Here is a 26,196-nt window from a genome sequence, read left to right on the forward strand (position 1 = left end):
TTGGCTGTATAACATACCGGGCTGGATTAGAGGGAGAGAATACTTTGAGGTAATATTTCTCTGCTGACTTGTTTTATTAGCTTCCTTTAAACATGTTACATTATTGCTTATAGAATTTCATTTACTGGGATTGGCAGCTTGATAAATACGTCTATTGGCGATGATTTGGATTGCTCTGGGCATTAATATTATTAAAACCTGTCACAAGGAAATGTCTGAAAGATGACTTACTGTAAAGATTACAGCATGAAATAAATCATCCTGTGGTATTTGTTACCATTTATGGCCTCTTGGAGCTGAGTCAATCCCTTTTTATGTTGCATTATTTTTCAAGTTTTTATAGCCTTACATTATATATTGCTGTCAGGAATGAACAGATGGGGTGTCGAACATGAGCTTTCTGAATAATTCCCACCCTCCAGTTATTTGTATGAAGGACAAGTGCAAAACTGTGTGTTCTCAAGCAAAGAGGAGAGAGGAAGTGGTGGAGAAGCTGCTGTTGAGGAAAAGGGATCCCTTTTGTCAGATTGTTTAGGCCAATTCCACCAGCTGGTTGGAATCCCTGACTGGCATTCACCCTGTTTGGGTTTCAGCAAGAGCCGATGTGGCTGTAGTTGGCTCCAGACAACCAGCCAACAATTGCCGTTTTCAGATGCATTTTCTCAGAGTGCCTCTTGCTGAGACACTTCCACACTTGGAGGTGAATGTGTCATACTGTCTTCCTAAAAAGCTGGGACACTTGTTTAAAAAAAAAAAAAAAAACAACCCTACACAAACAGTAGAACAACAAGAAGAAAGACGTATTGAAAAGGTTTCCTATTCTTTACGTGAGTGATGAATGTGTGAGGACTCTGTGCTATCTGAACTGTTCAACCATCTGAACTGTTTAGAATAAGCATAAAAGGAATGCAAGAAGCCCATGGAGATTTGAGACCCCTCATGGAAGAGGCAAGAACAGAGGTCTGCAAGGCCAGATGTGCCTTATTCTCCCTCCTCTGATGGGACCAGGAAGCTGCTGAATTGTCCCACAAGCTCCTCTGCAGAGTCCGAAGGCTCTGCCACCATTGAAGAGGAGAGGAAACTCACCCACGAAAATGCCAACCAACTTTTCTTTTTTTAATCCTTACCAGAGGATATTTTTTATTTATTTATCTTCAGATAGAGTGGGAGGGAGGAAGAGAAAGGGAGAGAGAGAAACATCCACAGGAGAGGGACACATTGACTGGTTGCCTCCAGCATGACCCCAACCAAGGCCAGGGTCGAACCGCCTCCGAGGTGTGTGCCCTTGATCTGAATCAAACATACAGCTCTTTGGTTTGCAGGGCCTGATGCTCTAACCGCTGAGCCAAACTGGCCAGGACAGGCCAACCAACTTTTGAAGAGGATGTTGGGTGGGGTCAGTATGTGTGAATTTTCCTCACTTACCTACCCTACCCACCACTGCATCCATTCTGAGCTTTCTACGAAGTACCAGCACATTGCAGAGGAACACATAACAGGTTCAATGACTGGCATTCAGCGCTTATAGTCTTGTGACTTTGAGTGAGTCATTTGATTTCACATCATTGCAACTGTGGATGAAAATATTTTTTTTCTGCTTACCTCATACTATAGCTGCAAAATGTCAAATCATACAATAGATGCACATGCGTGCGCACACACACATACACCGTAAAGTTTACTGGCACCTATATCTCTCAAAGATAGTTATTTTAATCACCATGGTGCAACCAGTCTCTAGCCTTGTCTCTTATAATATCTGTATTTTCTTGAATTTATCATTGTCTTTTACTTGTCTGATCCCCAGGTCCCTTAATGTCAAGCCCTCCCTCCACCACCTCTTAAAGTTGTTACCTTACTAGGAGTGATTTATAGACAAACCATCTGAGTTTCAGTAGCCACTCCCCAAGACCACACCCATTCTGTCATACTGTACCTCTGACTCTCTTGTCCCCCATCTCTTTTCATTTGTCATCTTCCTAAGACATTTTCTATGAGCTTCTGTTTGTTTGTTTATCTCATTTGCATGAAGATGCCATCGGGCTACACCCATACAAATGTTGACATTCACCAGTCACACCTGAAAGACCCGGGCTGAAGAGGACCGCTGCATTTTTGGCAGTTCACAGTTTGGCTGTCTTTCATTTGAGATTTCACTCTCTAGCAGCACAGGACGTTTTCTGTCCTTAGCCCAGGCAGGGAGTACCGCAGGATACATTTCACATCCTTGGTAAATTAATAAAGGCAGTCAATGTTATGCAGAGTTGAATTTCTGTACCTCTGTAAGAAATAGCGCTCGCGCTCCCTCTCTCTCTCTCTCTCTCTCTCTCTCTCTCTCTCTCTCTCTCTCTCCCCCTCCACCATTGCCCCTCACAAAGGAACATTTGCATAAGCCCCATCCCCTACCAAACCAAACTGGCCATGCTGAGCCTCCATAGTCTAACTGAACATAAAACATCTGTCTATAAAGTATTCAGTATTCATTTTTTTTCTTTTTTTTTCCCTTTACTTTCTCCCCTCCTCCCTTATCTTATTTCTCTCTTCTCTTCTTCCTTCCTTATCTTTAAATGTTTTTTACTTTTGCATCTGCAAAGATGTACCGATTTAGTCATCAAAGTTCTTAGCCTCTTTTGAATAAGCACCATGACATCTGTGTTTCCATATATAGTCTCTCTCTTGTCTCAGCTGAGACCATAATTCGCTAAGTTAAACAGTCAGAGAATTACTTTTTCTGTACCCTGGAAACTTGTCATGGACCTGCTGCCTTCGATGACTTCTTATCCACTCCCATGCAAGAAATTCCCCCATTAATCTGTGGCCTTCTAGACAAAGAGAAGGGTGGCACTAAGCTTGGAGCTCGGATCTCTTATTCACTGGCAGCCTGGTAATTTCTCTAGGCTAAATCCCCTATCTTTAAAATTAGGAGATGAGATATGATCATCTAAATATTCTTCAATATTTAAGTTATCACTTGTTCTTGCCAGATGCCATAGTTGGAAATATCCTCATAGTAACTGATTTCTCCTTGTGATTTTCCTTTTCTGGAGAGAAAGGGTTCCCTGATGATAATTACCAGTGTCTTTTTTTTTTTTTTTTTTTTTTTACCAGTTCCTAGATCCTTCTCTTCCTTGTTTTAGCTCTAATTACTAAAGTTATGATAAATCCACTAAAACCGTTAAGCCATTTATTAAACTACCTTAAAGGTTTGTGTGTGTGTGTGTGTGTGTGTGTGTGTGTGTGGTGTTGGAAGTGGGGTCAGGAAGAGATGCAGTATAACCCAAACTGACATGACATAATAAAGCTTCATAGCAATATCTAATTACTGCTACTCACCTCTTTATTATTAATTCCACAATTCCAGCACATAAAATAACTTAATCATTTTAGAATTTGCATGACTAATGGAGTGAGTTGTGATAGAATAAGGATAAGTTTCATAATTAGGTTTTGCCGGGAACTTGTGCAAACCAGTCTATTTATAATTTGGTCAGCTCCTGATTTTTAATGAGGGCACTGAGAGTGACTGAAGCCTCTGGCAGCATTCACTTTATATTTTAATTACCCACAGTAATTCTGACAATTACACACATGTCATAAATCACATTGTAATGACCCATGAAGAAAGTATATTTAATTACTGAAGGGGGAGTTCTCAGATTGAACAGGTAGATGGGATGTGCTGCAGTGTGAACCACATTTGAAAGCTTAGTTTTTTGAGTCCATGACATGGAAGAACCAGCCTCCGAAACTTGCACTGTAGAGAGTAAGACTGGACATGGCCAAATGTCCAGTTTTAGTTTGACATGTAAAAAGCTTTGAAGTCATCACTCGTGTCCTTACAACAAGAAAAACCTGATAAAACTGAAAATTGAAGACTTTTCTTCACCCATCAGAAAACTGAAGTTGTGGGGTAAGCCATCACCCCAAAATCTGGAGAGTCATAGCCAAGATTTGTCTACCTGGAATCGGAGTCACTGGAACCATAAACTTGTAGGAACTTACATGGTAATTTTGATGAATTACCACAGGTTGAGAGTGAAGAAGGTACATAGTGAGACACTCTTGAGGGCTATAAGCTTAGAGGGACCTCCACACTTTGGGGAACTTTGTGTCCAGGGGTTAGGCTCAGTTCTTATAGTGAAGAGCCCAAAACAATGCCCTCAGTATCTCTGGCTGAGGGAGAGGAAGAGTAACTATAGTGAAACACACCCAGGGAAATCTCCATAACAAAGACCTACTTTCCAGGGAAGAAGATTTTACCAATGCCTTCAGGTGAAGGAATAGCATTTCTCCCACTCTAGCTCCTTCAAACCTTCCTGTCTCACCTGAGGGGAGCAGGGAGCAGCTAAAATACACTTGTGAAGATCACAGCCCTGAGATACAGACCCCACTGAGAAACTGAGCTTTAACCATAAAATTGGGTAATCTTCTCTTCTACAATTTACCACCATACTAACAGGGTTCCAGCATAACAACAGTGAATTATAATAGAAAGAACCTCAAGATGCAGACTATTCAAGACAGATTTCTTAGAGAAACGCACAGTCAATAAAGGATACAAAATCAAGGACACTAGAGCTATTTGAAACCTGCAGAAACTATGGCTACAGCAAACATTAAACACAGTGCAATTGTTAGACAGATTAATATACAGCCTCACACTGCAGATCTATCTGCCGTGGTTCCTGTTATACAACACACCACATCTCATTTTAAGAGAATGACAAAACATCTAAAAGCCAAGAAAAAATTCTATCTGAAGAGAAAAAGCAAGTAGTAGGACAAGATATGACATGAATTTGGAATTATTAGACAGGGAATTTAAAAGGAGTACGATTAATATGTTAAGGGCTTTAATAAAAAAAGTAGACAACGTGGAAGAACAAATGGGTAATGTAAGCAGAAAGATGAAAACTCTAAAAAGGAATCAAAAAGGGCTGCTAGAAATATAAAATATATTGTAACAAAATTAAAAATGCCTGACAAGCTTACCTGTAGACTAGATAGAGTGGAAGAGAGAATAAGTGAGCTTGAAGATATGTCATCAGAAATTTCCCAACTGCTATGAAAGAGAAAAAGGAAGGATTAAAAAACCTATAAAATACTGAAGAAATATGGGATAATAATGTGTAACACGAGCATAACTAGTATATAAGGAGTAGGAAGAGAATGGAGCAGAAGAAATATTTGAAGTAATACTGAGAATTTTCCAAAATTAATGAGAGCAAATTATAGATTCATAAAGCTCAGCAATACCAGTTATGATGAATAACAAAATAATTACAACTGTGCATATCACATTCAAACTAAAAAATAAAGACAGAGAAAACTGCAAAAGAAGCCAGAGGGAGAAAAAACACTCGGCTTATGAAGAAACAGGGTAAGAATTATCTATAGTGGTCTTTTTTTCTCAGAAACCATAATAAGTATTGAAAGAAAAACACCAACCTAAAAGTTTATATATAGTCTATGTTTTCCTTCAAAAGTGAAGGAAAAATAAAGACTGTCTCAGACAAACACAAATTTTGGAAACTTATCACCATTAGACCTGTTGTACAAGAAATGTCAAAAGAAGGTAGGAGTTCTTCTCAAAAAGAACCAAAATGATACAGGTTAAAAATTCAGATCTACATAAATAAAAGTACAGCATTGGAGAAGGAATAAATGAAAGTAATTTTGTATTATTTTTCTTATTCCTAATTGATCTAAAATATAACTGTTTAATAACAATAAAATTATTTTAGGTAATTATAGCATATAGGTACATAAAATGAATAACAACAATGCTATAAGAGATGGGAGAGAGGAACTGGGAACACTTTGTTATAAGCTACTGGTACTAAACATGAAGCAGTACAGTATTATTTGAAGGTGGACTTAGATTAGTGAAAAATGTATTTTTCAAATTTGAAGAAATAATTTAAAAAAAAAGATGAACAGGTAATATAATAATAGGGAAAATAAAATGGAATAATATAAAATGCTCAATTGAAACCAGAGAAGGCAGAAAAAAAGGAGGATGAGGGAAGAGCAAATACAGCAATGAGCAAACAATTACTAATATGGTTGACAACCCAACTATATCAGTAATCACTTTTAATTAGAATGGTATAAATAAAATGAGATATTGTGAAAGCAGATAAAGGAAGAGAGCCCAATTATATGCAATCTGTAAGAAACCTACTTTAAATATAAATGTTTTAACTGGTTAAAAATCAAAAGCAGGAGAAAGTTAAGCCATGCTAATACTAACTAAAAACAAAGCTTGAGTAATTATTAATTTTAGTCATGGATAAAGAGAGGCATTACATGGTTATAAAGAGGTCAATTCTTCAAAAGATATAGCAGTCTTAAGCATGCATTTACCTAAAAACAGAACATCAAAATACATGGAGCAAAAATTGTTAGAACTGAAAAGGGAACTAGACAAATGAAAAATTCACTCTTGAAGTTGGAGACTTTATGATCTCTTATGCAGCAATTAATCAAGATATCAGTAAGTAAGTATACAGTTGATCTAAATAACATGAGTCAACTCGATCTAATTAACATGTGTAGAATATCCAAACAGCAGCCTATTCTTAAATGTACAGAATATACTACATTCTATGCTACAGAATATACATAAAAAATTTAAAAGAAATCACATAAAATGTGATTTCTCATAATATAATGGAATTACACTAGAATTCAGTAACCAAAAGGGAGCTGGAAAATTCCCTAAGTATGTAGAAATAAACAACTTCTAAATAACATCTAGGTTGAAGAAAGAGTCTTAAAGAGAAATTTAAAACCATTTTGAATTAAACAAAAATGAAAATACAAATGATCAAAATTAGTGGGATGAAGCACAAGGAGTGCCTACAGGGAAATTTATGGCATTAAATGCATATATTAGAAAAGAGGCGAGAACTAAAATAAAAAAATCTAAACTTCTACCTTAAGAAACTAGAGAAAGAAAAAATTAAGCCTAAAGCAAGCAAACAAAGTAATAAAATTAAAGGATAAATTCTCATTAAAATGAAAACAGGAAAACAAAAAGGAAAATCAACAAAACCCAAAGGTAATTCTTTGAAAATATCAATGAAATTTATAAACTTATAGCCAGACTAAAGAAATAAAGGGTCATAACTCCTGATCCCATATACATTAAAAGGATAATTTGGAATTCTATAAATTTTGTGCAAAGATCTGACAATTTAGATAATATAGAACAATTCCTTGAAAGACACAAAGTACCAAAACATACAAAGAGAAATAATATTTATTAAATAAATGATCCAATGATTAATAAACTCCCCCACCTTCCCCTCAGAAGCATCAAGTCCAGAAGGTTTCATTAGTGAATTCTACCAAACATTTAAGAAATGATTACAATTATTTACAGTCTCTTTCAATAAATACAAGCAAAGTATATACTTCCTAACTCAAGGCCAGCATTACTCTAGTAACAAAATCAGATACAGATATTATTAAAAAGGAAAACTATAGGCTGATATCTCATAAGAACATGCAAAATTCATCAACAAAATGAAGGCAACTCAAATGCATCAACGTATAAACACAATAATGCACTATGACCATGTAGGTTTATTCCAGATATGCAAAACAAAGCTGGTTCAACACTGAAAGTCAATCAATGTAATCAACTACATCAACAGACTAAAGTAGAAAATCATATGCTTATTTCAGTTCATGCAATAAAAACATTTGACAACATACAGTACTCACTCATGATTTTAAAAAATCTCAGCAAATTAGGAAAGGAAAGGAACTTCCTCATTGTGATAAAGAATATGTACAAAAAAACCTACAGGTAACATCATATATATTGGTCAGAAGCTGAATGTTTCCCCCTTAAGATGATGAACAAGGCAAGGATATACCTTCTCACCACTCTTATTTAACAACATACTGGATGCCTTAGCAGGTGAAATAAGGCAAGAAAAAGAAAATAAAAGTTCTACAGATTGGAAAAGAGGAAGTAAAATTATCTTTCTTCAGAGATGACAGGATTATTTATGAAAACCACCAAGATTTTACAAAAATATACCTGCAATTAAGTGATTATAGCGAAGTCACAAGATAAAAGGTCACTATGCAAAAGTCTATTGTTTTCCTATATACCAGCCACAGACAACTGGAATTTGAAGTTTTAAAAATACCATTTACAATAGCAACAAAAATTTATGTATAAATTTTACAAAATATATATAGAATCTATACAGAAAGTCTGATGAAAAAAACTAAAGATCTAAGTAAGTGCAGAAATATTCCATATTCATAGATTGGAAGACTCAATATTGTTAAGATGTCAGCTCTTCCCAATTTGATCTGTAGATGCAACATAACCTCAACCATAATTCCAGTGTGCAATTTTGTAGATATTGATAAACAAATTCTACCGTTTATTTGAAAAAGACCTAGAATAACTAACACAATACTGAAGAACAAAATTGGAGGACCCATATTGTGCAATTGTAAGACTGACTGTAAAGCTACATGAATCAAGACATCACTGGTATTAGTAAAAGAATAAACACATCAATCAATGGAGCACGTAACAAAGCTTAAAAACAGGACCACACAAATATGGTCAATTGATGTTTGACAAAGGAACAAAACCAATTCAATGGGAAAAAGACTGTCTTTTCAACAAGTGGAAATGGAACCATTGTATGTCCATATGCAAAACAAACAAAAACCCTAGAGGTAGACATTATATATTGAACAAAAACTAGCTCAAAGTGGATTGTATATTTTAATGTAAAATCAAAATTATAAACGTCTAGAAGAAAACAAGAAAATGTCTAGGTGAACTTGGGTTTGTGGATGAGTTTTTAGATGAAACACCAATAGTACAGTCTAGATAAAAAAAAATTTAATATCAATAAATTGGACTTGATTAAACTGGAAAACGTCTGATTTTGGAAGGACATTTAAGGAAATGAGAAGACAGCCCGGATGGTGTGGCTCAGTGGTTCAGCATTGACCCATTCACCAAGAGGTTGCCAGTTCAATTCCAGGACAGGGCACATGCCCAGGTTGTGGGCCCAATCCCCAGTGGGAGGCATGCAGGAGAAAGGTAATTGATGTTCTCTCTCATCGATGTTTTTTTCTCTCTCTCCCTCTCCCTTCCTCTCTCTCTAAAATCAATAAAAGAAAAAAAATTTAAGAAAACGAGAAGACAAACCACAAATTGATAACAGGTACTTACAAAATATATATCTGATAAAGGACTTATACCCAAAATAAAAACTCCTAAAACTCAATAAGAAAACAAAGAATCCAGTTAAAAAAAGGGCAAAACAACTGAAAGGACACATTAACAAAAAAGATAAACAGATGGAAAATACACATATAAAAATATCTCAAGTTATGTGACATTACTGAATTTCAAATTAAAACAATGAGATACCACTACCTACCTATTCTGTGGTTAAAAGTCAACAAAACTGGCATGCCAGTTGCTCCCAAGGATGCTGTACAACAGAAACTCTCATTCATTGATGGAGAAAAGCCAAAATGGCAGTTACTTTGAAAGACAGTTTGTTGGTTTCTTAAAACTAAACGTAGTCTTACCATGCAATCCAGTAATTGTGCTCCTAGGTATTTACCCAATTTTTTTTGAAAACTTATGTCCACATAAAAACTAGCATGTGAATGTTATAGCAACTTATTCATAAACACTAAAAACTGCCAGCAATGAAAATATCCTTTAATAGGTGAATGGATAATAAACTGTGCTATATCCAAAGAAGAGAATTCTATTTAGCAATTTAAAAAATGAGCTATCAAGCCACAAAAAGACATGGATGAATCTGAAGTGGTTTTTGCTAAGAGAAGTCTATATGAAAAGGCTACATACTGTATGATTCAAATTATATGACATTCTGGAAAAGGCAAAACTATAATGATAGTAAAAACAAGTCATTACCTACCCATCAAAACTTAGGCTAAATGGTTGCCTATAAACAAGATAAAATTTATGTATGTTTTGAAACATAGCACGATGTCCCATTTGTTTTCCAGCGAATTCCTTTTACTGCAGAAATACATTTTTTTATTCAAATAATTTCCAATACTTATGCCTTTGTAAATGTTGACATCAACATTTAAACGGGAAAGGCAGGCATATGTGCTTCCTTTCAAGCCTTCTCACAGGATGATATTCATTTTGTTACTTGCCACACAATCAAGTCTGGCTTTGATTTGGCATTCCAGGAAATGATGTACACCAACTAAGTGGTCATGTTACTTTACGTTAAAACTATGTATGAACATAAACTCTCAGGCTGACCAGAGCATCCCTCCTTATTCACAGAGCAACAATGGGATCTTGATCAAGTTACCAAGCTTCCTAAAATTTCTTATCTGAAAATGAGGTAATTGCAAGGTTGCCATGAGCATCAGCAATAATAACTTTGATGCGCCCTGTGCAGTGCCTTCCAAGTAGTACTTACTCAGTGCACACTACCTATTATAAAACAGATTATGATCTGAAATTTTCCTGAAGAATATGAAATTAGAGCAAAATGAGGTAGTTGAAGGATTCTTATGTTACTTAGAGCCTGTTGCATCTACATGTCAGAACCAGGGTCGTGTTTCTAACCTGTGGCCACATGAGTTTGAGCATAAGAACAAGGAAACCTTTTCCCATGGGAAAAGTTTATACAGGTGATATTGACTCCAGCTACTCTTGTCATTTCCTGGATTAAAGGGAGTTTATTCAGAGAACATTTCTTCAAAGATAGTATTTATTAAATTAATTTGCTAAATAACAATTATATTCAACCTACTATCCTGAACATTTCCCCCTGGAATCTGGGAACTTTAGATAATCTCTTGATTTGTTCTCATATATATCCAATGGGACTCATCATGTGGATTGTACTTCTCTAAATTTCACCTGTTCCCATTTTTTAGAGGGGGGCGCATCTCACTGTAATCACCATATACCTACAAATAGATATGAATTTTCATAAAGATCATGTAAAGTGAAAGCTATAAGGAAGTTTAATTTTATTTCTGAGTTTGAATTTCTTAGTAATAAGAGAGATGGTTTGGATTTATAACTCTCTTAGATCAATAACATGTGGCAACAAAACTGGCCAAGTTTAAAGATACAATGAATGGCTTTCATCAGTTACTCAGTCTTCAATAAGTAAGTCAACAAGTATTTATTGGGAATCCCAGTAATTTCAATGTAGTAGACACTGTGCTGGAAGCTAGATCATGTACATGATCTTTATTCTCATGGAACTCAATCAAACATATAGAGGTTGTCTGTAAGCCTTATAGAAGAAATTATAATAGTCCCTCATCTTCTATAAATCTCAATGTCATATGCTACATTCATAATAATTGCAAGATATTTTCAATCTCAGTGAGTAAACTCTTGGAGTGAATCATTCTGTATAGTTTTACCTAGAACTTATCTAAGCAGAATTATTATTTGCAAAATTTTAGATGGAAATAATCCTAGAAACATTGTAGTAGGTATTTTACTGATTTTGTATGGAAAAGTATTGACTATAAATTCTAGATTATTCAATTACCACCATTAGTAATTATATTTATATTATAATACACAGGACAGCTATAGTTAATTGAATTGGAGGAGAATTTGACTCTATAGGAAAATTAGAATGCTGTGCTTTGTTCCTTCTCATGGCTACCTTTAAATGAAAGCTTTATTGATACATAATTTACATACTACAGTATTTACCCTTCAAACTGTACAGCTTTATAGTTTTTAGTATAGTCAAAGAATTGGGCAACTATCGTGACTAAGTTCAGAAGGTTCATCACTCTGAAAGGAAATTTCAGGGTCATTAGCAATCACTTCTCAGTCACCCCTGCCTACCTCTGGCAATCACTAATCTACTTTCTGTCTTTATGGATTTTCCTATTCTGGATACTTATTTCTCAACAATTGAATTATACAGAATATGGCCTATGGCTCTGGCTTCTTTTACTCAGCATCATGTTCTCAAGGTGTATCTAGGTGTACCACATCTACTCTTTATTCCTTTTAAGGACTGAATAAAAAAAAAAATAACTTCTGTTAGTCACTATTATTGAATACTAAATGGTTTCAAAACAGCATTTGCTGCAAGTTTTATCATTTTTCTGAATGAAATCAACATACAATTAAAAGATAAAACAGAGCTTTTATGTGAAATTTATTCTATGATAAAGACATTATAATGACAATTGCTGTTCTTTCAATCACAGGTAATGTCAAGCTTTTATATACACTTCTCATGATGTCAAAAGTTAAAACAAAGTGAGATCATTATTTCCACAAAAATTTACAGTCCCAGCACTGTTTTTTTTTTGTTTTTTCCTTTTTGGACCTGATGCAAGTGCAAAGGAAGTTTCTATATTTTTAAGTTCATATAACTGCAGTTGTGGGGTGTTCACCTAACCTTACATTGCAAATGATCAATCTGCTATATAATGACATGCTAAAAGCAAACATCAAGAGAAGAGTCTAACCGAATTCTATAAATGTCTTCTAATTGATGAATATGCTCAATTACAATGATATGCTCATGGAGTACTATCAATATTTGGAAGTACCTATCTGTGTGAAAAGACATTTTCAAAGATGATATATGTTAAATCACATTAGGGTCAGCATTAACATATGAACCTTTGCAATTGATTTTGATGATAGAGAACACTAAATTTAAATGCCAATTAAGCAAAATCCCTTTTTAAATTTCTTTCTTTTCATTAGTAGATCTGTAATACATAAACTGTACTTATTATTATTACATTTTAAATATCCTCAATGAAAAATTGTGAAAATTTATTCTCTCTCTTGTTATATGATGACCTACATAATAACAGTTTTGCCTCTTGGCCTGCAAAGCTTAACACATTTTTACAACCTGGCCCTTCACAGAAAAAAATTGTCAGCTCTGTTTTAGATAGTTAATGTTGGCCCATATCACATCAGATGTCTAGAAATAATGGATAAAAATAGGTAAAGGTTATTTTTAGCATAATTTTGTAAAAATGATAATCCTCATTTCAAACTGTTACTAAAAGTTTTGAGTTTAGATTAAAGTAGTGTTGAAGAAGTTGGAGAAGTAGACATGAATAAAGAGTGCCCACATGAAGATCAATTTTCCACTGAAACCAAAAAGTATATACGATAAAGGGATCAAAGAGTGGAATAAAATAATCCTTAGAACACCTGAAATTTGGTGTGGTTACTGTTAGACTTGTGCCCTGGAATTCTGAGGGAAAGAGAGTGGGTGCCTGTCAGGTGGTCAAATGGGAGAGCCTGGGAGAAGATTTCACAGCATGATGAGAGCTTAGACATAACGTGGAATTTATTTCCATAGAGATTTTGACATGGAAGAGAAAGAGATGATAGGAAAGCATTTGCATTCTTACAAAATAGTCAAGAAATGACTCACCAGAAAGGCAAATATTATTTATATTTGTATTAAATATCTGTATAAATCAATACAGGTGCCAATGTATTCTGATCTGCAAAAGCCAGAGGCTCTTAGCTGAAAACCTTGACAATGCACTACCTTCCTTTTGGTCTACAAGAGCACTAAAGAGGGACATGCATGCACTTCGACCTTCTGGATGACTAGTGGTGAACCAAGGGGTGATAGTGTCCCTGCTGTGAGCCATAGCAAGAAAGGGCCAACTCAACATTAGCCTATTAGCCTGCACAATGGTTCCATGGTACAGGAGACATTAGGTGAGACAGAGGAATTTTATTATCAAAAGGTGTGTGTGTGTGTGTGTGTGTGTGTGTGTGTGTGTGGTGGTGGTGGTGATTTTTATTTTATTTTTTAAATTCTTACCTCCTCACCCAAGGATGTTTTTTTATTGTTTTTAAAGAAAGAGGAAGGGGGGAGAGAGAGAGAGAGAGAGAGAGAGAGAGAGAGAGAGAGAGAGAGAGAGAGAATCTTAGATGAAGAGAAATATCGGTAGGTTGCCTCTCCTACACGCCCCAACTAGGGACCAAACCGCAACCTAGGTGTATGGAACAATGCTCCAAACGATGAGACAGCCAGCCAGAGCTGGTGGTGATTTTTAAATTACAGGAAAGTTCCCAGAAAGTTTGGACAATCATATTCTCTCTCTCTTCTCTCCGCTTCCTCTCTCCTCTCCTCTCCCTCTCTCCTACAAGTGGCTATAACTAAGTAAACAATATTGGAAAGGCAGCAAGTGACTTCTAAAAGTTCCTTCTGGAGTTGAAGCAGTAGGGGTGAGAGGTGAGTCATTCAGGTGGTTTCTTGATGCAAAAAGCCTCTGCTTTAAGAAATTTAGATATTAATGCTACCTATGTAGTCACACATGAGACAAGGCAAGGACTTGATGTTCTGCAAAACGTTAATGTCAAATTAGAGGTGAACAGAACACTATGAACATTCTACTTCTTTCCTTTTGTTCTGATTCATCTTTAATTTAAAGAGCTAAAACACAGGGAACATCTAAGTCGAGTTCTCATGACCTTCCTGCCTTATTAAGGCCGTCTCACCCTGGGACTCCTATCTCCCACTAAAAGCCTGAGTCTTACCTTTCATCCCTAATAACAGTCTTATTTTAATCACTTCTCCTTTTAAAGAGCGCTAACCACAACCTTTTCCCTTCCACCAGAGACCCCTAATTCTAACTTTTCACCTTTAATTAAGGCACACCACTTTTTAAAAATAGCCATCATGTAACACATGGAGCAGAAGGAGGGCTCCATGTCAGGAGTGAGCCCCAGTGGCTTCCATCTCCATTATCTCCATGGCTTCTTGACAGGTCACTGGCGCTAAGTAAAATGTTACAATACTCAGGATGCCTTTATTCAACAGGCTTCCTTCTAGTGATGGCTTCCAGATGTGAGGAAAGTTTAAAAGTCTGTGGCCCTCAACACATCATTAGGTCCTTCCAATGTTTCCAAAATCGTGAGCACACTAATAATTTGTCTCCATTGGACAGTCAGCCACAGGTATTTCGGAGAATTAAGGCATGTAGATAAGAAGGCTTCATAAATAACTTTCTATTTCTGGAGGGGGGTGGGGGATCAAATAGTATTCATGTACCCTGGGATTATTTTTATTTCCTCTGCACAATTTATACTCATTCAGTTTGACACCCCTCCCTCTCACACACATGCAGACAGGCACGCGTGCACACTCACACCACTAACAGTTTGAGGGGTGCTAGTTTTTCCCGTCTTAATTCCTTTGGTGGAATTTTTGTTAGTAATTGCCCTGGCCAAACCTTTCACCCCACTGCATAAGGAAGGCATTTTTGTCACGCTAATCTCTGACCCTGGCTTAGTCCCGTGAAACCTTTGAAAGCGTATCAATATAATGAAGAATGAGTTCGTTTTCAGATATTTCAAATTTTTACTTCTCACTTCCATATCGCACCAGAAAAAGTAAAAGAAAGTCTTTTGCTTGAAATTTGCATTTGTTTAGGTAGTGAGTTTTCGGGTAAAAGTATCAGAGTAACTGATTCGATTGTTCAGTTCCTCGTCCACTGAACAGAGAAGACTGTATCCCAAGCTGTCTACGGAAAGAAGATAGTTTTCATTTAGGTCAACCTCTACATTTACTCTGTCATTTGATATTTAGAAAGTGTTGGGTGGTGTGGGAAAGAGCATCTAAAAATACAACCTCATGCTGTAAAGATTTGGTTCAGGAAATTGTTCCCAATTAGATGCGAGGCTTGCCTTAAGCCCCAGGCCCTTCTGCTCAGGGCACACACTCCAGCCTTTATTAAAGGGACCTGCTGCTTGAGGTCATGCCTCATTTGTCCTCACATTGTAGGAAATCCCAAATGCAATATCCATAAAATATAAAGGGATTTAAATGAGGGTCCATCTGGGGAATGGGTGAGGAGGAGGAAAGTTGTGTGTGGTGTTTTATCTTTCTCATTGATCTTCTGCCTGGTAACAATTTAAGTCCTGAGATGCCTACATGCATGTTTTCACAGACTATACTCTGAAAAAAAGCTGTCAGTTTATACTCTTCAGAAACAAAGCAGAGATGCTCAGATGCAAGCTCAGATGTGGATTTATCTATTAGAAACACCATCCAATTCTTGCCTTCACCTGGGCTGGAGTCACTCTGACCTTGCGTCTAACTTCTAAGCAAGAGAATGGAAAAAATTCTTCGTAGAGATTTTAAATTGTAAACATTGAATACAGAGGCCATGGATTTGATAGACTCCATCTGTAAAGCAGCATTTAAAGGCAAACAGAACACTATTCACGGCTGATTTGGTTTACCTTAGAACACAGTTTACATTCTTCTATGTAGCCTGAAATAATAATACACTGACTGCAATGATATCTTCAATTTTGGTATCTTGAAAATACCATTTACAGATTTTTTTTTAAAAAAACCACACCTATTACTATTAAAGTTTGTAATTCCGCCATGGCTTTCCAAAGACTTTGCATATGCAGAGAATCAGGAGACAGGAACCAGAAGGAGGGTAGAGGATACAATTCAATGGAACCTGCTTGTCGTAAAAGCTACAGGGTTCTGGCCGCCCAACTGTTTCTCTTCACTGAACACCAGCCAAACTCATCTATATACGCAGAGATGTGGACAGGGTTCTCAACGCACCATGAAGAGTTTTCTGGGCATAGAGTTTCGAGTTTTATTCTTCCTTCCCCTTTCTTCTTCCCTCCCTGGGAGCTTTGCATATCTGCGGGGGAAAGCATCCCCATTCTGGCGGTGGAGCGACCAGTGTAGTGCGGAAAGCCTCCTGTCCCAAGCAAACCAGGATAGTTGGCCACCCGACCTGCCCCACATGGGTGTCTTGCTCCCCTCCTTTCCTACGGTCTTCCCACTTGGCAACCAGGAGAGCATGGTGATTTAGAGACTGCCAGGGTGCTGCCAATGTGTGCTGTCCCGTGCGATGTCGCAGCAGGAGTCTCAGCCAGGAGGGGAGGCTCGGAGCCTGGTGCACACGCTCCCTTCCTACTGGAAAAGGCAGAGGCCCCAGGCCTTGGAGCAGGGAAGGTGGGTCGTGCTCTCCGCCTTCCGGAGATTCTCTGTGGTTGCTTGGTCCTGGAAGTTTCTCCGAGCTCCCTGGAGCCCTTTTTCACTTGCTCATGCACAGCTTCCTAGGGGAATGGACCGTAACAAAAAGGATCCTTGTTTTTAAACCTAAAGTTTCCCTCCAAGGTAAAAATAATACCTTGTAATGAGTAAATGGCAACCAGGTGAAACCCAGAAAATAAAATAGAAATGTGGCCATAAAGGCTCATAGCCTGGAATCTGATTACAGCATGTGTGTAGGTGTGTAGGGATGCGTGTATATGTGTGTAAGCTTTGATGGGGGGGGTCAGGATAGAGTGGGAAGCGCTACTTACACAACTTGCCCTTCATTTCCAACTTTTAGGTGATTTCCTCTTTCTCAATTCACCAAAGGTGGTGCTCAGAACTAATAATAAATGAGTATTTTCAGGTTAAGTATGGGCTGAAAAGTCTTGTCACTATCTACAGAGTCACTGGAGAGAGTGCAGTTGTGGTGTGCAAGACACATAATCCTTAGGAGCACCAATGGCATCCTGGGACTAAGGAGTTTTCTTCCATTTCTGGGAGGGGGGGAGAACTAGGTCACTGCTACAGTGGATTTTCCCGAAGGTTGAACCAATGAGGGCATAGAAACTCCTGGACACACTGATGCATTCCTCCTTTCCCCCCAGCCCTCAGCCAAGGGAGTTGTCATTCTCCCTATGCTAAGACTTTATAAAACTTGTTTTTATTTAACTCAGTTCTTGAGCAAAAAGTATATTGTTCTGCATCCAGGCCAGAAAACTCTGTCCGAAGAATTTACAAGCCGCCTATGGAGTTTTAAGGTTTCAGATGGGATGGTCCCAAGCCAGGATTTGCTAACACATCCCAAAAATGAGGCCTGTAAAAAAGAAAAGAAACAACTATGGTGCCTTTGGAACTTTCCTAATAGGTATCGTGAACAGTGGAGGTGCTCATCCATCGGCAGGTCATTTTCAAGAACAATCTGAATCAAGCTTGTAAGTTGTAGGAAATAATGACCCAGCACTGAGACCTGCCCCACCTTCTTAACAGAGGCTTTTCTGCCTGGTTTCTTCTCTCATCGGGGGCCACCACTGGAAACCAAAGGCATAGTGCCCTCCACTTATATGTCCCTTTAGGTGGTAGAATCTATACAAGATACATTGTTAGGGACATGGCCGAATAACAGTTCCCTTCAGAAGAGTTCACAAAACATAGCGGAAAGGGCAAGGCTTCCTCAGCTGGGACAGGTTTGAGTGTGTGCTCACGGGACATTGACTCCCCGCATAGGAAAGCAGCGTGGAGAAAGGTGGTCATGAGCAAAGGCAGCTGCAGGCTTTGTGCACACACTGCTCTGCACACCCACAAGTGTCCTGGCTGCGAGAGCTGTTCTCACCCAGCACACTGCACCTAGCAGCTTTCAGAGGTGGATGTCAGAGACAGGACTCGGGATGGCCCAAGGTCAGTGCCTCATGAATGATCCCAGGGGGAAGTACAACACATTTCTTCTTCAATAAGAAGCCTATCTTGTGACCAGTAACCAACCCACCTTCATCACGAACATGTCCTACTGAGGGCCCCTCAGGTAATTCCCACCATGTTTCTTGCCAGGCTGTCTCACAGGAAAAAGCCCCATCATCTGAGAAGCTTCTACTTGTGGTCAGGGTGTGTTTATTGTTGTTGTTGTTTTGTATTGTTTTTGTGTGGTTTTTTTTTTGTCCTGAATGACCTGGATGGTGCCCTGTGGCTACCTTTTCCTCCAGATGGCATCAGCCTTTATGTTATAATCCTTGTTTCCAAGTTCTAAGACTGCTAATGCTGCACATTCTCAAAGATGATTTATTAGTCTCTTTAGGAAGGTATATTTCTGCAAGGATCATGTCATTTGCAAGACATATGGCAGAAGGGAGCTTTAGTTAAGGGATGGTGAACTAAATTGCATCAAGTTTTGCTTTGGCAAGGACACCAGATGGATGCCTTTATGATGAAGTGGGTCTCCTCCAGCCTTTTCTTTTACGAAGATCTCCAACAGGTGTTTCCTCTGAGGCATATCTGTTTTCCATAACATCAGAATGAAAAAAGAAATGAATGAAGAATGAAGAAAGCTGTCTGTGACAGCTTGTGTACATAGATCATACTTTTATTATGATAGAAAAGTGTATAGCGAATGATTTGCTATTCTGAGTCAAGTTAAAATGTGCTTCAGAGATTATCTTCCGTTTGCCAAAAGGACGTTTAATTTCCAGAGGAAAGACTCTTTATTCACTATGGGTGGGTCGGGGGCTGAGGGTGGGGGCGGGGGAGAAGCGAGGAAAAGCTGAAGAAAGTGACCAGAAGAAAAACTGTGGGAGTGTTATAGACTTGAGTGCTGAGGGCAGGGTGCAGGAAGCCACCTCCCTAAAGGTAACTTGGTACATTATGTCAGCATCTGAGGGAAGGTGTCTAGGAAACTATACATGGAGAGAAAAGGATCTATGAATGAGTAACATAGTTCTCCAAATTCTGATAAGAATCGAAACCAGACTTGGCCCCTAGGTGTGTTGCCTTTAACAAGCTTGGCATAAAGCCATCGCCATGGCTTTGTCCAGTACCATTAAGAGAGTCTGTGTGGCTCTTAGGATTCTGGGTTGGGGCTCCTGACTTAGGAATATTTAAATCACCAAAAGGCATGTTAATTGAAATGAACAAGGTAACCCGTTTTGGTCAAGCGGACCTTGAGACATATCACAACGCCTGGCCAGGTAAATGACTAGATCCACTAAGGTTCTAAGTAGGCCTTACACGGAAGGACGAGTAGGGATTGCCCCTAGGCCACGGCCGATCTCATCACAATTAGCCTCTACTTTTCCAAACCCTGTCCCAGTGCCCCATCCTCCCACCCCGGCTTCCCTGGCTGGTCTCCTCGCCCCAGTACTGGAGGTATGACACTTCAGTCTCCGTCTAAGTAAGTTCCTTTGTCTGAAAAATGTATGACTTAACGCAGCAATTTAGAAACTAATCTGGTTAAAAGAGAAAACATTGCTTGTCGTTATGTTGAGTCTGCGACTTTGGGCCAGGTGTTGAATAACAAGCTATATTAATTCACGGGGAACACCCCAGCCCTTCAGCGCAGCGAGCAAGCGAGAGGTGGTGTTGTTTCCAGGGTGTGCAGTAAACTCTCACAGGAGAGCGCTGTCATAAGCTATTGATTACCAGGGCAGCACCTATAGTGTGAGGCAGTATACTGCGTCCCAAAAGGGGTTCGAAGGGACAGTAAAAGATATTTTTAAATATAATAAAAGAAGTAAGTACATAAGTAAATGTAAAAGGGTTTTGTGGTGAAATAAGTGTGTGGAACACTGCTTTATACACAATTGAAAGGATTTTATAGTTGCAAGGCTTTTCAGAACCCTCATATGCTAAAAGGCAGTGTGGATCTCAGGCAATATTTTTCTCAAAATTTATTGGATTACAGAAAACAGTTCCTAAGAGCTTCTCCAGTTACCGATATTCCACGGAACGCATTTATGGAAACTCTTTATTTGTGCTAAGATGGGATGGACTTACGACCACCACCGCGGTAGCAAGTATGAAGTCCACGTGGCTTACCACAGCAAATGTGTGCTTCTTGTTTATGTTCCGTGTCCAGCACAGGTCAGGAGGCCAGGGCTCTGTCCTCCACTCGCGTACTCGGCTGTCATCTCTGCAGCAGGTTAGAGAGCCTGAGAAGAACATGGGAGTTGTCACTGTGTCAGCCATCACTTCTCACAGTTCATTGGTCAAACCAAGTTATGTGGCCCCAACCAACTGCCTGTAGGCTAAGGAAGGAAGGAATTGGATATTGTGCACCCCACTGATTTCAACCAAGCATTATATTCAAACACCAGCTTTATAATTTGTAAGCTCTTTGACTGTTATCCGTAAAATAAGAACTACTCCCCAAATATTTCAGTTGCTTCCCATGTTCCTCATCCCCCTTAAAGTCAGCAGGAGCCATGTGACTAGTTCTGGCCAATGAAATGGAAGCAGCAATGATAGGTGCCACTTTGGGCCAAGGGACTTAAAAGCCTGGGTTTGATTCTTCAGTTTCTTTCTCTTCCATTGCCTAGGTGACTGAGGAGGATATGTGTTCCATGTGTGTGGCCTTAAGGTGGCAGAGCCTCTGTCTCCCTAAGTCTCTGAGTGGCTCTTCACCTGAGTTAATATATGATGTGGATGAGAAATAACCTGTGTTGTGTTAAGCCCCTGGGATTTTGATGATGTTTTTGTATACTATGTCTAGATTGATTCTCTTGACTTAAATAGGTCCTTTCAAACCCTAAACTTTCTGTGAACAAGTGAATATGCATTCCTTCGGATGTGAATGAGATTTTTCAAAACACTTTCTAACCCATTTTGGTGCTTCATTATTTTATATGATAAACATTGTGCCCAACTGCATTGTGGAGTGACCACGTGGAGGGCTTTGCCAAGATTTAGATCAAGATCGAGCATATTCTAGTCAAATGCAGGTCAGTAATGTGCTCTGTAAATAATGCAAAATGCATTTAATCAGCAGGGATGTTTCAACAGAGATCCATAGGAAAGACATCAAAAGGAGAGGGGAGGAAAACAGACTAAGGAGAGAGATGCTACCCTTGGTCTCACAGCCTTTAAAATTTCATATTCGGGTGTCCAAAACACCTCTCATGACTCCCCCCCAACAATAGTATCGCCATGATAGTATTAAAATTAAGAGTAGAAATAACTACCTTCAAAGCATGTATAATCTAAGGTAAAAGAACTGATGTCTCTGTTAAACACACACAGATGCATGTACACACACACACACACACACACACACACACTTCTTGTGACTTTTGCCCAAAGCGTTTAGTATGTCGTCAGCTGTGATATAGTCTGGACATTGAGCTCCTGATGTACTGCTCTGGAGTCTCAGAGGTCCAGGGTCATTCTCCTGGTGTTACTCTTTACTCTGGGCTCACGGCTCTAAGGAATTTCACATCTTGGCTTTGTTTCAGCAAAAGTTCTTATGCTAACTCTCCATTCTTCTTCTTTAGGACTTTTCTCTATGAAGATTCTACTGACAGTCTTGATAGCACTGGCATGTTTCACTGGTGCAGAGCAACCCGTTTGGACAAGGTGATTCTGGTAGGTGATCTTGCACCAAATCTCAAAGAATATAAAGCTTCTCTTAGGGTAAATGATGCCCTCCCACTAGTCATAAGTACTTGCCATTTCTCTTTGTAAACTATGAATTTTGGAGGGAAAACATAGTTTGCAAGGCAGGTGAATGGTTTGCAGGGTAACAGATGGGGCATTTGACAAAGACTATGTGGATAAAATTCTGGGACTTAAGACAATCAGATTTCTTCAACTACTCCTTCCCCCCTTTAACTATTTAGCTGAGTTAGTTATTCAGAATAATGTTCTCCTGAAACTTTGCTAGTAAATCTAATTAATTTAAATACACACAGAAACCTATTATTTATAAGAACTCTGGAGTCTTTCCTTTTTTAAAAAGTAATAAACATTTTCCTAATCTATTGTTTTTAACATTTGAATTTTCTATAGTAGTTTTCCTTAAAGCTAGTTATATTTATACTTAGCACATTAGCCAAGAATGTTTCTCCTGGATGCCTGCCCCCTACAACTTGGGTGAATCCTTATTGATATTAGAATCCTGTCGCTGTCTCTGTCCTCTCAAGGTGATAAACTCAGCTCACTGAAATGCCAGCAACTAAGATGTAACAAGCCTTCTATCCTAATCTAGTCTCTGAAGCCTGCTTTCTGGATCCCCATCTATTCTCATTTTCCAGAGTTAGAAACTCAAGTATAGTCTCAGTAGTTGGTAAATTTAACTAACAAAAATGATTGCTTGCATGCTGTATGAACCCTATATAATTTTTTCAACTATGACTAATTGACAATTATGGTTTTTTCTCTTGTTTTCCAAAAGTAGCTTAGTTCGATTTTTTTTTTCTGTTACACACACACACACACACACACACACACACACACTCACATACTCCTTGTGCCAGTGTCCCTACAGAATATATTTCAATTTTTGTAAAAGCATGATCAATCATTTGATCAAAAGCACAAAATTGTCAGAGCTGTCATAGCAACCAGAAGACTGTTAGGATTGCTAAACTCACTATTTTAGCAATTATGTCTTATTCTAAACTCAGCAAAATAAACATCCATTGAGCAGGCAGCCAAACATGTTTTCAGTGGGAGGGGCATTTTTAGAAAGGTTGGGGAGTTGGTTGCAGATGAAGGCATCCCAGCGACTGAGAAATGGAAATGGATGTTTTGTTAGACATACTTCTTAAGCATGCAGGCAGGTTTCTATGGTAGATACATCTCCTTTGCGGCGCTTGATGTGGAATGTAGGTCAGAACACCAGGTGAGTCTCTGGTAAGCACAGAAGGGCTTGTAGTTTAAGAAATTGTAAGCATTTTGAAACCTGTGACCCTAGAGGAGAAATGTCCAGATTGCCAAGTTCAGGGAGGCTTTGAACTAGGTTTAGTTCACAGAAGGGTCGAGTGGAAGTGGTTACTGCAAGTTACTTTGAACAAATAGTAAACCTTTTCCTCCCCCCAAAAGCTACCTCTTTTTTTTACAGGGAGACAGCTTTATGCCACAGTTCCTTGGGGAAATCGCCTCTCTAGCGGTGCCCATTAGTGCACTCTGCCATGTATCTTGTTTCTAATTGTTTAGTTTTACTCAGAAGAGCAATTGTTGGACTTCAGGCATGTTGCATTAAATACTGTTAGAGGCTTCATTATTCAAGTTAAGACTAATTAGATTAGCTGGAGATGATTATTTAATAGATTTGGTTAAGATTCATATCACTCTCTAGGAAGGCTTTCCAGACAAGTAGCTTTATTTCCCCTCACAGGGCGATTCCCTTTGGAAAGAGAGTAATTGCTAGTATGTGCTAATTTGACAGACTCTAATTGTTGAGATGTCAGATGTTACTTATTTATCCTGTTATATTTCATCAGCCCGTTTCACAGAAGCTTGTCATTTAACCCAGCCAAGGATTGGCATGAGGGAGAATGGTGTATCTGAAATACTCTGTCTTCATGTGCTCAGGAATGTAAATCACACTCATACATGATGTACTTTTAAAGACATTTAACGTGTTGTCTACCATCTTCTAAGAGCCCGCCTCTGAAAATCTCGGAATTTCCTAAGATTCAGATTTGATTAGTAGTTACTGAACAACAGTTAATGAACACTGTACTTCCAAGATATTGTTTAGTTTCGACAACAGAATTAACTTCTATTTATTTTTAAACCATTTAAAGTCAGAGATATTAACTACTTTGTTCATACTCGTACAACTAATGGCAAAACCAAAATGCAAACCAGGTCCAGATCCTACCTCCAGAAGAGATGGTTACTCATTTTCTAAAAGAAAAGGTTTGAAAAATATTTCCTCCAGGAATTTCATTCCTTTTTTTTTTTTTTTTAATTACAGTTATTGTTTTTAAAAGTGTGAATGTGGGAAAATGTAATCTAAATTTTCAGCATTCTATTTTGTTTTCAAAGTAGAGCTACGGGGGAGATGCTCACAGTTGGCAATGCTGGTAACAGTATGAGACACATTCAGCTGTTTGGCATCAAATGGAACTTCTGTAGCCTTCTAATTTCTTTTGTGAACTTTCTATGAGTAATTTTCTCAATTCTTGAAAGAATTGATTAAATCAGCTCAGTTTTTATAAAAGCATGATCAATCATTTGATCGGAAGCTCAAAATTGTCAGAACTGTCATATTAACTAGAAGATTGTTAGAGTTGCTGAAACTCACCGTGTTAGCAATTATCTTATTCTAAACTAAGAAAAGGGGTTATTAAATATAAATATTAGTTTGAACCATGTGAAATTGCTGATATTCAACCATTTTTGACCCATAAAAAGGTCATTTCATATGGTTCAAACGAATATGTATTTTTATCTGTATGAAAATCTGCTGAAAACTGCAACACGTTGTGCAACATGTAATTTTCACTGCTCACTGGAAGACAGTTTAGCAAAGGAATTTGGGGTGTTTTCATTGGCCATTGAATCTTATTATAACACATACAAGGCTATACACGTGATGAAAATAAGAGATATTTTCCCCATTCGGTTCAGTGATTTCACATTGAACTGTGGAATGATGTTGACTTAAGTTTTACTTGATGTGGTCCAGAATAACAGAGGACTAAAAAAACAAGTGAAATAAGAAGAAACTGCACAAAATGATCAAAACTATAATTGGCCCACCGTGAATAAGTTCCATTTTTGTATGAGCAGTTTGTAAAATTCTGTTATCTTTATGAAAGCATTCCTGTGGGCGGACCTTACAGAACGGGGGTGGGGGAAGGAGCCCTCTCTGAGGGACTCTCAGGGACTTATTTCTAAGAATGACCAGATTCTGACATGCTTATGCTTAGAAACGAACTGACAAGGCAAAACATGAGTTTCGGAACCACATTGTAGTATGTATCTTTGGAGATGCCCACTCAACACTGATGGGGCTTCGGAATTTTGTAATGCCCTTGAGAGCTAGCAACTATACCCGGCGGGAGCTGAAGGACATTGTGTTCGTCGGGTCTCTGGATTACCTGCAGAGGGAATGGCGATTTCTCCGGAATTTCCCCCAGATATACATCCTGCCTGTAAGTATCACATAAGGAATAGTGAATATTTATAATGGTAATAACACAGGCAATACTAGCATTACTACTACTGCTACTAGCTTGCAGTGATATAGTTGTACCAGAAATTGTACTATGCATTTCACATACATTAACTCATTTAACCCTCAAAATACCTTTATGAGGTAGATTTTAAAGATGTTGAACTTTAGGCATGGAGAAAGTAAGTAACCTGTCTAAGTTTACATGGCAACTAAGTAGCAGGACCAGGATTTAAATCCAGACATTATGCTCAAGAGCCACCATGTTTAATGTTTAAAACCATGTTTTATGGTCTTTATATTAATAAGAGTTTCTCTGCATTTCTGAATCTGATTCTGACTTAATGTCTAAACCTAAGCTGACACTAGCCACTCTTTTTGCTGTAACTTTCTCATATTTTATAGCACATGTAATGCCACATGATCTTTGATAGACATGAAAAGGAGAAATGAGGTTTATATTTCTGAGAAGTGGATCCATTATGCATATGTGGCATTCTGGTT

The 26,196-nt window shown here is 38.1% G+C and overlaps 1 protein-coding gene across 1 annotated transcript in view; it reads left to right on the top strand.

Moving 5' to 3' along the window:
* KCNU1 (potassium calcium-activated channel subfamily U member 1) overlaps nucleotides 1–26,196 on the top strand; it is a 113,387-nt gene that overhangs the window by 64,628 nt on the left and 22,563 nt on the right. The window contains exons 22-24 of the mRNA XM_036249773.1: nucleotides 20,476–20,813; nucleotides 22,061–22,151; nucleotides 25,448–25,672. Of these exons, the coding sequence (XP_036105666.1) occupies nucleotides 20,476–20,813; nucleotides 22,061–22,151; nucleotides 25,448–25,672 (654 nt within the window). The remainder of the gene's footprint in view (nucleotides 1–20,475; nucleotides 20,814–22,060; nucleotides 22,152–25,447; nucleotides 25,673–26,196) is intronic.

The sequence above is a fragment of the Molossus molossus genome, unplaced genomic scaffold (assembly GCF_014108415.1).
Source record: "Molossus molossus isolate mMolMol1 unplaced genomic scaffold, mMolMol1.p scaffold_m16_p_9, whole genome shotgun sequence".
NCBI lineage: Eukaryota > Metazoa > Chordata > Mammalia > Chiroptera > Molossidae > Molossus > Molossus molossus.